We start from the raw sequence: 13,036 nt of genomic DNA, 5'->3' as shown, positions 1-13,036 counted from the left end.
GTTCAGTATTCTACAGTAACACTAATCAATTTGTACATTATTATTATGATGTTCAGTATTCTACAGTAACCCTAATCAATTTGTACATTATTATTATGATGTTCAGTATTCTACAGTAACACTAATCAATTTGTACATTATTATTATGATGTTCAGTATTCTACAGTAACCCTAATCAATTTGTACATTATTATTATGATGTTCAGTATTCTACAGTAACACTAATCAATTTGTACATTATTATGATGATGTTCAGTATTCTACAGTAACACTAATCAATTTGTACATTATTATTATGATGTTCAGTATTCTAAAGTAACCCTAATCAATTTGTACATTATTATTATGATGCCAGGTCAACAACAGGAACTTAGGTCAACAACAACTTCAAGCTACTGAACATCTTACATCAGCAACAACTTCAAGCTACTGAACATCTCAGGTCAACAACAACTTCAAGCTACTGAACATCTTAGGCCAGCGAGGGTATAAAAACCCAATTTTTAGTGTTATAATCCCTCAGACTTACCTCTGAGCTACCAGAAATGAGTGGAGGCTCCTTGAGAAGAATAGAGGCTAAAACAATTGATCAATATATTTCTTTCTTTCTGAAAATATAAGTCTCATACTTTGATTTAATATATCATTTTATCCCAAACATAAACATAAAAATACATACTTATTCAAAAGTTAAGAAATTACCTTTATTTCTTTTCTAGTTTTTGGTTGAAACTTGGTATCGCGAGGAATTCCCGTAATTACGTATAATCGGACGAGTCTATCATGAACAACGTGTTCTATGAAGTCATCCTTGTCTATTAGCTTACTAATATCAAAACCAGTTTCTTCCAGGACCTAAAGCATACAAAAGTAAACTGAACTTAACGGAGGTATCTTAACGTAACATAGAACTTATATTTTCCTTCCTGTAGTAATTAGGGAAATAACAAATAAAGATTTACATTTCCCACCAAATAACAAGCCTGACAGTGCTTTTCATTACTATACACATTTTAACACTGATACCTCTTATTCTACGACAATTATAAAACCATTTGTTGAATATTACACATACACTGCGAAACTGAAAATAACGTGTCATGATAAAAATACAAACAAATGAATCTCCTACATACGAACCAGATTTTAACTCTACAAAACAAGTATTAATGTTTGATTTTATAGCATCTATTCGTGATTTTCCAGAATATCAATTAAACTTAAAACTCAAGTTTCAAACAATGTAATCACCTATCTCATTATATATGTGTGAATCTTTCTTCCTCCTACACAATGAACTATCTGTGTTATGCTCACTGTGACTATGAAAACCTGATTTTTAATGTCATAAAAACTCCAAATTACTCAAAACCACCAGGGAGGAGAAGAGAGTGAAAATTTTGAAATATAAACAACATTCACTGAACTACGTAGATAGAATAGATTATATAAGATGTGGAAAAATGAAACTTACCTCTCTCACGGCACAATCGTGGGGTTGTTCCTCCTCATTCACTTTCCCTTTAGGAAATCCCCAGCTGGCTTTGGCCCAATAACTCTGGACAAGTAATACCTACAAAAGTGTTAAATACAAGGCTTGGATAAGAATCAGTGAAGACAGACTCCTCCTGTCTGGAGATATTTGTGTTAAATACAATACTTGGATCAGAATCAGTGTAGACAGACTCCTTCTCTTTTACTGAGGTAATTTTTGTAAATTGTTACTCTTCATTTGGCTGTTCATGAAAGCAATTATTTACAGATTACCACATTTTTTAATACTTTTGTCATCATAGAGCGAAATTACTCTTATAAAAACCACAAAATGTAGTTTTAACTTCCTAGCTGTGAGGAGAAATGATCCACGTTAAAACAAGTTATAATACATACAAATATTCTAATTCAATGACGAGGAACCCACTTTGAGACTAATAATGCTAATAAGAGTAATAATAGCTACTTGTACCTGATGATAACAAAACCTTGTTGAAACGTTGTACATTTGCTGTTATGTTAAACTTATATTAAAGTTTTTCTTCATTACCCATTCAAGCCGTCTCCAAGCATTATTAACACAAGTATTCTGTTAATCTTAAATATAAAACAGAAAAATGTTAGGAATATGACGAATGGTTAGCCCTCGATTCCTGAAAAAGATATCAACAATACATTAGTAGATAACAAGAAGCATTCCTGTAGAGCCTGCCAATACTACTGAACTTTAACAATTCACAGACTGTACAATATAAGAACAAAAATCTTACATCAAGATCAACAGTAAATTAACGAATAATGAAAGACGTTCCTGTAGAGCTTGCCAATACTACTGAACTTTAACAATTCACATACTTTACAATAGAACAATAAAAACCTACTTATACTTACATATTCCATATTTTGATCAAGAAGGATAGCACCATATGTAGGAACAGCCATTTTATAAATCTTCCAAGACTCTAAAATTTCATCCGTATTCTGGGCATGTTCTTTCAAAAATGGTATATGATTAAATACTACATAATGCTAAGGAAAAGTACAGTTAATTTGACATGAATGCTATAAGTAATAACTTGTGTAATATAAAACAAGCTAAAATTATGTAGTACAGGGTTACTCACATGTAATATAAAACACATTACATAGTAGAGCGTTACTCACATGTAATATAAAACACATTACATAGTAGAGGGTTAATCACATGTAATATAAAACACATTACATAGTAGAGGGTTACTCACATGTAATATAAAACACATTACATAGTAGAGGGTTACTCGCATGTAATATAAAACACATTACATAGTAGAGGGTTACTCACATGTAATATAAAACACATTATATAGTAGAGGGTTACTCGCATGTAATATAAAACACATTACATAGTAGAGGGTTACTCACATGTAATATAAAACACATTACATAGTAGAGGGTTAATCACATGTAATATAAAACACATTACATAGTAGAGCGTTACTCACATGTAATATAAAACACATTACATAGTAGAGGGTTACTCGCATGTAATATAAAACACATTATATAGTAGAGGGTTACTCACATGTAATATAAAACACATTACATAGTAGAGGGTTACTCACATGGAATATAAAACACATTACATAGTAGAGGGTTACTCACATGTAATATAAAACATTACGTAGTAGAGGGTTAGTCACATGTAATATAAAACATGCTCACATTACGTAGTAGAGGGTTACTCACACATAATATAAAACACATTACATAGTAGAGGGTTACTCACATGTAACATAAAACATGCTCACATTATGTAGTAGAGGGTTAGTCACATGTAATATAAAACATGCTCACATTACGTAGTAGAGGATTACTCACTTGTAATGTAAAACAAGCTCACATTACGTAGTAGAGGGTTACTCACACATAATATAAAACAAGCTCACATTACGTTGTAGAGGGTTACTCACTTGTAATGTAAAACAAGCTCACATTACGTAGTAGAGGGTTACTCACACATAATATAAAACAAGCTCACATTACGTTGTAGAGGGTTACTCACACGTAATATAACAGTATGCTAACAGTTTTACTGAGTTCAGTAAAATAAAGTATTACCTCTATGCTAACAATGTTTTACTGAAGCAGTTGACGATGCTAACAATAAGGATACTTTGACGAGTAAACTCTTTCATGTTACATTGATGAAGATTTGGGTTTTCACTACAGTAAAAGTCAAGATAAAACCAATGAGCTAACTCAATCTGGAAACAGATTCTGACCAGATCATTTCTTTCCTCTTCTGGTACATTGATAATAAATCGGCTAAAAATGAGAGAAATAACCATATAAAATTAAAACTAGGTATTGGTAAACACACGTAGATAAAAAAGAAACATTTTATAGTTTCTTCAATTACTAAATTTATAATCTTGTGTCCAAAAAATTAATGTTTCTTACATAATAAAGCTAAAAAATGTTATATTTATGTGATCACTCATCGAACTGCCACAAAAGAATTCTTCTTAAGATACTTCATTAAAAGGTTAAAATCACACAATGAAACTAATATTTAGCCTTTATAGAATGCTAATAATGATTATAAAACACATTATATAGTAGAGGGTTACTCACATGTAATATAAAACACATTATATTAACTTCAAAACACAGTTCAAGTGATAAAAGAAATTGATAATTTGTTCTTCGATATATTGTTTAGGTAGAGTATTCATGACAAAACTTTGTAAAATGGACAGCAACTGCCTCTTGTAGAGACACAAGTGTAGAGGATGACGTTTCGAAAGTCTTCTGCCTTTCATCTTCAGAAATATGCTGAAGACTTTTGAAATGTCGTCCTCTACAACAGACAGTTGCCATCCATTCTACAAAGTTTCATAATAATTTGTTGTTTTTATACTATGTTTCTGGGTGAATATTTTTATATACATCTATAAATAATAAACTGATTTTTCTAATTCTGAAAGTTGTTTGAAGTATTTGTACCTGTGTTAATATGGAATAACAAACTATATATACATCGTTGATGGCGTTTTGTTTTTCAAGTGAATAAGCATGGTTTCTTGTTAACTAGTAAAATATTGAATGATTCTAATATTCTTGTTGTTTTGATATTGGTTTACCATAAGTGCCAGCTGTTGATTAATTAACAAGATTTAAAAGAATGAATCTTAAGGGAATTCTGTCAAGAACCAATGGTGTTAATCAAGCTGTAACTAGTGAATCACCACGTAGTATCACTGATAAAAACCATCAGGTACACGTACAAGACTTCTGTCAAGAACCCATGGTGTTAATCAGGCTGTAACTAGTGAATCACCACGTAGTATCACTGATAAAACCATCAGGTACACGTACAAGACTTCTGTCAAGAACCAATGGTGTTAATCAAGCTGTAACTAGTGAATCACCACGTAGTATCACTGATAAAAACCATCAGGTACACGTACAAGACTTCTGTCAAGAACCAATGGTGTTAATCAGGCTGTAACTAGTGAATCACCACATAGTATCACTGATAAAAACCATCAGGTACACGTACAAAATACATTTATACATAAATCATGACAATAATACCATAGCTCTGAATAAGGTAATTCCAGATTTAAATATCAGACAAGTTAACTGAAAACCAAAATTAATTTATGCATGTTTTATTTAAATAAATTCCTAATATAAATTTCATAATTGAATCAAGTAAGTTACAACTGGTTGTTAAAGCCAATTTATGTTTATACAAACAGTTCTTCAATATTCAAGATATAATTACTGCAACTGTGGTGACTTAATTTACGATGTAAACACACACACACACATACAAAACAGAAAATAGATGTTGTCTTACCTTCCAAGATCATCCAAAGTAGCTGATGGAATTGAAACTTCAAATCCAGCATGCGAGTCTAACATTTTCCAGGTCTTGATTGATAATCTAAATCAATTTTTAATAACACTATAAAAACACAAGAAAAAAATAACCTGTAAAGATCCTTTAGGATTTTTTTTGAAAAGCAAAATCAAATAAATATCCAATTAACAAAGTGCATTTAACATTTGGATGATAGGGTCATAATTTAAAGTAAAAATACAAGAATCTGAACATTACTTTGAAAAGATACAAAATTAAAAACATTTCATAAAAATCATTGTTGTTATTTGAGACTTTTTATATGAACTTGTGCTTTACAAATATAAGAAACACAAAGACTAATCTCCCAAACTGTAAAAAAAAACAACATACAAATATATTCTTTCTCGTTACCAATTTAGAAAGAATTTAACAATTCTTCTGACTAATTGAAAAAGTTGATTGTACCAGAAGCCTGCATCAATATTTCCAAAACTTGTAATAAAATCAACTTATTTTCTTATAATATTCTCATTTAGTATTATTAGATCATTTAGTGCTGGTCCAAACCTTGCACAGTCAATGTGTAAAAAACACACCTTACTTAATGTTCTTAAGATGGAAATATGTCATTAAAAGATACAAAATATGATCATTTTTCTCAATATCAAACTATGCCAAAAATGAAATGCTAGTTCAGCATAAACAAAAGAATTAACAATAATTACAAAAGACCACACCAAGAAAACTATTAAATAATTCTTTCTTCACAAATGGCTAAAGGTGTTAGATATCACAATTAATGTTTAAGTTTCAAAACAAACAGATTTCTTACATATACTTGTAATATGCTTGTAAAGAATAATAATGTCAACTGGAGCTGGGCAATTAATTCGACTACTACGAAAATCGATTACAACAATTAGTGTCACTAAAAATAACTGGTTATTTCTAATAACATCAGAGTTATATTATTACCATTGTTCTTTGAAGGTACCATAGTTTCACTTTTCTTTGTAAGAAACCAATAATAATACAATATCTGAAGCACGTCACTGTTACAGCATATCTCGTTAATGCACAAGGCTCTATCTAAAATCTTCATAACGCTACTTAATGCCACTGTCGGATATTACCTAGATTCAGATTTTTTATGTGTTTGTCAACCTTCAATAAAAGATTATCATGATTAACGAGTCCCTGCACAATGCTGGGAATAAGGCAGTCAGTGCTACAGCCAGGAATGTTTTATCTGTTGGTGAGGGTGAGTCTAATATCTTTGTAACCCAAGAAAAACATTTAAAGAAGGAGAAAGAAAACTTATGTGACATTTAGATGAATACAAACTTCACTAGCAATAGGACTGCATAAATGTTGCACACACATGCACTAAATAATTTAGTTGATACTTCCAAGTTTCTCTCAAAAATGAAGCATTATTTTTACAAGAAAAAAGGAAATTCTGAATTCTCGTGAACGATGGACTTTGCCAAATAATGTTAACTTTATAATTGTTAATACACACTGCTTCTTGGTAAAAAGAACATTTCTAAAATTTTATTTTGCTCTACCCCCCACACATTTGTATGAACTTAACATATTAAGGAAAAACAGAGTCAAATAAACACAACATCAGTATAGAATGATCATATCATCTTTGTTGGTACTATTACCAATTTAAACACAATGGTCTCAGTTTACAAACCTGCAGGAGTACGTCCCTAACAACAGAAGAACAAATTAAGATTCTGAAGGCTAAGGTTATTTAACACTTATGTAGCCAGAGAGCTAGCAGCAGGTACTGCCAGTCAGTAGTTTAAAATTAGTGATAGTGGTAGAAAGCCATAACAAAATCATGGCAAGTTTGGTGGCAAGGGTAATGAAACCCAATACCCTCAAATCATGAGCTACACAAACTTGAATAAAAAAAAGTAAATTGAGAGTTTAAAACTGGGCATAGCATAAACAGCCCACTGTGTAGCTTTCTGCTTAACAACAAACACACATAATAGCAATATTTTGATTACATAGGTAGTTGGAATAATTGAAAATAGTAATAATCGGAAAACCTAATTTTGCTTCGTTCAATATTTTCATGACAAAAGACACAATTCTGATTGTTAGAACAATCAAAAACAGTAATAACCAGAAACATTATTTTCAATTAATTGATTTAATCATAATTTTGATTAATCAATTAGTTTACGTCACACTAATCTGTGAAATTGCTGTTCATGGGTAATCAATTATATTATTAAGTTATTAAACCACCTAGCTCCACATGCATATATGTCCAGACTTTTATCTTACAATAAAGTATTTATTTTACAAATATGTTTACTTGCTTTCTGTAAACACTGCATAACCACCATTGCCTTAGTCCCAGTCCTTCAAATTTCCTAAGCCAAAGATTTTGAACATTCTTCTACTATAACTATCTAGTTAAAATGTAAAATGCATAAGCAAATAACTCTGATAAATTAAGCATATGCTATGATAAAAACACTGCTAACACTATTATGACTGACTTAAATATATTTGAGATATATAATTTATACTATGATAATAAATCTGTTGAAGGATTCTCAAACCAAATTATTTCTAATTTTCATTAAAATATAAGTATTTATAATCATGTTCTTATGTAACTGTCTACCTATATTCACCAAATAGTAAATAACTTCACAATGAGATGTACTTTCACTGATTAGAAATGCCCAAGATTGTTATTATTTGTTTTTTGGAAATTTTTTTCTCAATCTAGTTTGAAATGTGTGTAAAATGAATTACACTTACTTTGAAAGTAACTAAAAATGGAGCTTTGAGGAAGATCCCACCATCTCAGTCAGTCATTCATACATGTAAAGGGTGTCAAAATATGCCTGTATTCTATAAATATGAATCACAATATGCTATTTACTTAATTAACACTACCCTTACAAAAACATGTTAATGAGTATATCAACTTAAACTTGTGTTTAAAAATATTTAATAAATTATACATTCTCTAACTTAGTTTAAGTCTAACATAAAACTGTTGCAGTAGCCAAATAAAACAAATATTTAATCTCACAAGAACTTATAAATTATACTTCAGTCATCAGTACTTATACTATTTGTACCTAACAAACTTGTCTCGAACTTGAAAAAGTGTACTACTACTAATACTAATAGGAGTATTAAATTTAAAACAACAAATGTTTTATAAATTTCTTCTTTGTTAAGAAGCATAGGCTTAACATTGTAACTAAATTAGTACAAGAGTCAGTGCTACTACTATTAGCAAATGCTTCCACAGACAGCTAAGATTATTTATCAGTAGTAGTACTACTAGTAATACATTAGTAAACTGACAAATGACTAAAAAATATATTCTAGAATTACTCAATGATTCAATCGTAGCATTACCACTAGGCTTAACTTATTAACGTGTATATATATTATAAATATTTTAAGTTTAACTTAACATGCATATCTCTAGTGCATCTTTTACACTTAGTTACAATAAAATGAAAAACTTTTACTTTCACCTTTAAAGTTAGATATTCCACTAACTTTTAGTCTAATGTCAAAACTGGAAACCACAACAAATTTCTGCTTTACTATTTAAAAAACAACTGTGATTTAAATTGACTCGCCCTCTCTTGGCGTATATTTGTTAAGGTATTATATTTATATATAATTTTAAAATATTGTACGTTTGAGTGTCAGAAAGCTAGAAAAGTCTTTAACCTCATAGCATCAATTCTGGTATCAATGAATTTTATATCTACACGAACAGCATAAAAAAGGTTAAACTTTTGAACAATTCTAATATGAATATCTTCAGAAAGAAAAAGCTTACAGCAAAAATCTTAAACAAACTTTTTGATTCCACTTTAGAAAATTAAATAAATTTCATCCACCTTGAGTTTAAGTCTCCTGATTCTGATGTGATACAATTAGAAATTTATAGAGTCCGAGTAAAAAGCTAGTGAAAACTTTAGATGTCATACTTTAAAAAGTCGTTTGGCAGTTCGAAAATTATAGATGAACAATAGGTGTTTAGTATTTTCAATTTAAACGGTACCCCATGGCTCAAATACTGAGAGAAGGCGACCAACAGAAGCACGGCTTTTCTTAACCAAATAAAGAAGTTGATTGCAAAATTATAATTCCCCCCACTACAGAAAATGTGGAACGTGTTCAATAACATATCGTTGCTCGAACCTTGCACTTTTCATCTCCAGACTAGCATTCTTATTCTTAAGCTAAATACTGATAAATAAAAGATGGTTGAGGTGGTTACTATTTATAAAAATAAATAATACTTTAGTGGATGATGTACAAAGTTAAAAGTTATTCCATTCGACTACTGTTATTGTAAAACATTAAAATGTATTGTTAGAGTTTAGTGGTAAGTTCACCTTAAAAACAGGAATTTGATAAATATCATTCAGCGTAGATTTTGAAATATGTTTTCTTGCCTCAACAACTTTGTAAAAAAAGTTATAAAGCTTCTGCATTTCCATCTTCTAATTGTTTGAAAGGTGTTCGTAAGATACCATACTAAGTATTAATTGATAAATTACATAATTTTCACATAGCTGACAAAAATTAAAAAGTGGATCGAAAATTGATCATGTGGTAGAAAACAATGAAAAGTTTTTGATTGAATTAATGTTGTAATTGGGGTTGTTGTTAAACATATTTGTTGTTCATTATTTTTATAAATTATACCGATTATGACAACATACCACTGATTTATAAAGTGGCCAAAATTCCCCGATGAAACTAAATTTCTAAAAACTGTTTGTTTGTTATGGATTTCGCGCAAAGCTACACGAGGGCTATCTGCGATACCCATCCCTAATTTAGCAGGGTAAGACAGCTAGTCATCAACACCCACCGCAAACTCTTGGGCTACTCTTTTACCAACGAATAGTGGGATTGACCGTCACATTATAACGTACACACGGTTGAAAGGACGAGCATGTTTGGTGTAACGGGGATTCGAACCCACAACCCTCATATTGCCACCTGGCCATGCCGGGCTTTCTAAAAATCCTCACACTGCGTTTTTGAAAAAAAGAAGAGTTATGGAGGATCTGGTTGATATATTTAATATTGTAAAGGGAACTGATAATGTTGCAGCGAGGATAGTAGGACTAGGGGGAACAAATATATATTTTGGCATGGCAGGAGTCATCTTCAGCTAAGACAGTTTAATTTTTCTAACAGGGTGGCTGGCCTTCGGATGTTGTGGAGGCAGTAAATTTAAGTGAGTTTAAGAGAAAGCTTGCTAAGTATATAAATGATAAGGGCTGGTTTTAAGATTTATTTAAATTTATTTATTGGTAGTTTTAGTTTAGTTTAGAAGATGGAACAGCCGAAATGGATGAATACTCCCATGTTGTCCCAAAACGTTACGTTATGTTAAAATGAAAACGTCTTATTATTATTAACTTAAAATGATTAAATATAATGTGCCTACATAAAAAAAAGTTACGTACATTCAAGAATACTCTTCAGTTTCCAAAGTAAGAAATTTTTTGATAATATGTGTGTAAGAATGACAAAACTTATATATTTGATGAAGAGCAGCCCACTTTTCAGCAAAATAAAAGTTTCGAGACGACTTGAATGGGTCATGAAGAAAACTCTATTATAAATATTATAATAAATTTTGTAAATAATAAAGTTTTCTTCATCACCAATTCAAGCCGTCTTCAAGTTTTTATAAAACTTGTTTATCTATAATTAGTTATAGATATATTAAAATAAATTTATTGCGTGTTTGATGATTGATTACTGGGTGAAAAAAATCATCATTCGATAAATACGCACAATACCTATGCATTTATTCGATTAAATTTCTCCTTTAATATAAAAAGTCGTAATTCTTTATTTCAAGTTTCCTCTGATTAAGAAAAAAGGCTTAATGATTATTATGACGGACTATGGATCCAAGGGTTCCTGTTCCGCGTACCGCTATTACAAAAACAACAAAAAGAAGCTTTGCGCCCAAAACTTTGAGGCTGTAGGTGCATTATAGGTGTGACAATCAAATCCCAGTATTCTATTAAAGCAGCCCAGAAAGAATTGGCGGTTTGTGCTGTTGACTAACTTCTTTCCATTTAGTCTATCAGTTTAAAATTAGAAATGCGAAGTGCAGATGGTCCTAGTGTAGGTTTGTGCAAATAGCCGAAACAAACCAAACTGGAGTGAAAAAAAAGGACTGATTTTTGATACAGCAAGCAATGGCCAATTGTACATAAGTAAAAACACTGTTTTATCTAATAAAACAGTCTTAAACAATACTTAAACCAAATTCTGTTTATTGTAAGCGACAGCGAACAAGATTTCAAACTATTTGTATTTTGTCAATAAAATTCTCTTTGCAGTACTATTGCATAGGTATTTAAAAAAGTTATTGACACGCTACACGTATCGTAAGAGCAAACCCAATATATTTGGCGCTGTTCTTACCTACAAATCGTAATACGGCTAGTGTGAATAAGTATTTGTATGCGTATACCGGTGAAATTTCCAGAGAATGGCAGATCCTAGGTTAAAGCAAATAAAAATAAAATCGGGTGTAATTAAAAGGTAGGCCCGCGAGTACAAAAGTTAATTATTAATAATAATACTTATTAGAATTACCGATTGTAAGTATAATGCTAGTAATAATAGAAATACCATGATTAATTTAACTTAAACTAAGGTCCACACCTCAGCCTAGGCTAAGATTTACTAATTTAGTAAGTTAGTAAGACTAAGACTAAAGTAAGCGAAATGTCACTGTCACCGAATGTCAGAGTCAGGCTGGGGCTTAGCCCTACAAAATCATAATTCTAGCCTTCGCCTCCAAAAAAAAATTTGCTTAAAATTTTCATTAGGCCCTTGTTTTTTCAGTTTAAAAATTATTTTCTAAACTGCTGAAATATATTTATCAGTTCATGTATTTTTCAGTTTTTGGTTTTAATTTTAAACAGTTATCGTTAGTTGCAACGTAGCCACACTCAAATATTATAATTTGTACCAATCTGAGGGTTACTGGCCCGAATTCCCATCCCATCAAACATGCTCGCCCTTTCAGCTATGGGGGTATTATAAAGTTACGGTCAATCCCACTATTTGTTGGTAAAAGAGTAGCCCAAGAGTTGGCGGAGGGTGGTGATGACTAGCTGCCTTCCCTCGTGCAGCTTTGCATAAAATTCAAACCAATCTTCATGGCTAAGGAATTGCCTTTTATAACCCTTAAAAATTATTTTCCCTCCCCTTCCCATGAAAAAAGAAGCTGGACACACCCATGATTACTGCTAATACTAATATTCACTATTCATAGTCTAATAAGGATAACAATACTTAAGATGAACATTTTTTTATTTATAAAAGAAAAGAATGGAAAATAAATATTTTGGAATTCTACAAAATATGTAGAAATCCAAAACGTCCATTTCTGTTATTATTATTATTCTGTTATCATTTTTAATTGTAGTGTCAAACATCGTTTTCCTTTTATTGAAGTTCTAGCTCTAACACTGATTGCTGGTCACAATAAATTCTGATATAGAGATCTGATGAGTGTATGGTAAATTTAAGTTTTTTTATTCAGGGATTTAACATTAAGTTTTTACCTTCTTCTTTAGTGTCAAACATAAAATACTAATACAATTTATAAAAAGTAATAATTAATACACTAACTTTAAA

At 30.7% G+C, this 13,036-nt stretch overlaps 2 protein-coding genes across 2 annotated transcripts in view; one reads left to right on the top strand and one right to left on the bottom strand.

The window, feature by feature from the left end:
* Window positions 1-690: 690 nt before the first annotated feature.
* LOC106473708 (m7GpppN-mRNA hydrolase-like) lies at window positions 691-8,242 on the bottom strand. Its single transcript, XM_022402109.1, has 6 exons — window positions 8,141-8,242; window positions 5,342-5,428; window positions 3,650-3,801; window positions 2,386-2,513; window positions 1,475-1,573; window positions 691-855 (listed from the first exon to the last, which is right to left on the bottom strand). The coding sequence occupies exons 2-6, from the start codon at window positions 5,404-5,406 to the stop codon at window positions 691-693; spliced, it is 609 nt and encodes a 202-aa protein (XP_022257817.1). The 5' UTR covers window positions 5,407-5,428; window positions 8,141-8,242.
* A 3,526-nt stretch (window positions 8,243-11,768) lies between these two features.
* LOC106473711 (tubulin-specific chaperone A-like) overlaps window positions 11,769-13,036 on the top strand; it is a 7,036-nt gene continuing 5,768 nt past the window's right edge. Inside the window, exon 1 of the mRNA XM_013934388.2 lies at window positions 11,769-11,932. Coding sequence (XP_013789842.1) covers window positions 11,880-11,932 — 53 coding nt within the window. The 5' untranslated portion in view covers window positions 11,769-11,879. The remainder of the gene's footprint in view (window positions 11,933-13,036) is intronic.

Source organism: Limulus polyphemus, unplaced genomic scaffold (assembly GCF_000517525.1).
Source record: "Limulus polyphemus unplaced genomic scaffold, Limulus_polyphemus-2.1.2 Scaffold6426, whole genome shotgun sequence".
NCBI classification, from domain to species: Eukaryota; Metazoa; Arthropoda; class Merostomata; order Xiphosura; family Limulidae; genus Limulus; species Limulus polyphemus.
The sequence above is the reverse complement of the archived record's forward strand: the minus strand, read 5'-3'. Positions and strand labels throughout refer to the sequence as shown.

What these genes read in the sequence shown, in the direction of transcription:
- LOC106473708 (XM_022402109.1), bottom strand. Translation starts at nt 5,406, where the DNA reads ATGTTAGACTCGCATGCTGGATTTGAAGTTTCAATTCCATCAGCTACT. An exon ending in ACTTTGGATGATCTTGGAAG is followed by an intron (nt 3,802 to 5,341) that starts GTAAGACAACAT and finishes TCTCATTTTTAG; the next exon opens with CCGATTTATTATCAATGTAC. An exon ending in TTGATCAAAATATGGAATAT is followed by an intron (nt 1,574 to 2,385) that starts GTAAGTATAAGT and finishes ACACTTTTGTAG; the next exon opens with GTATTACTTGTCCAGAGTTA.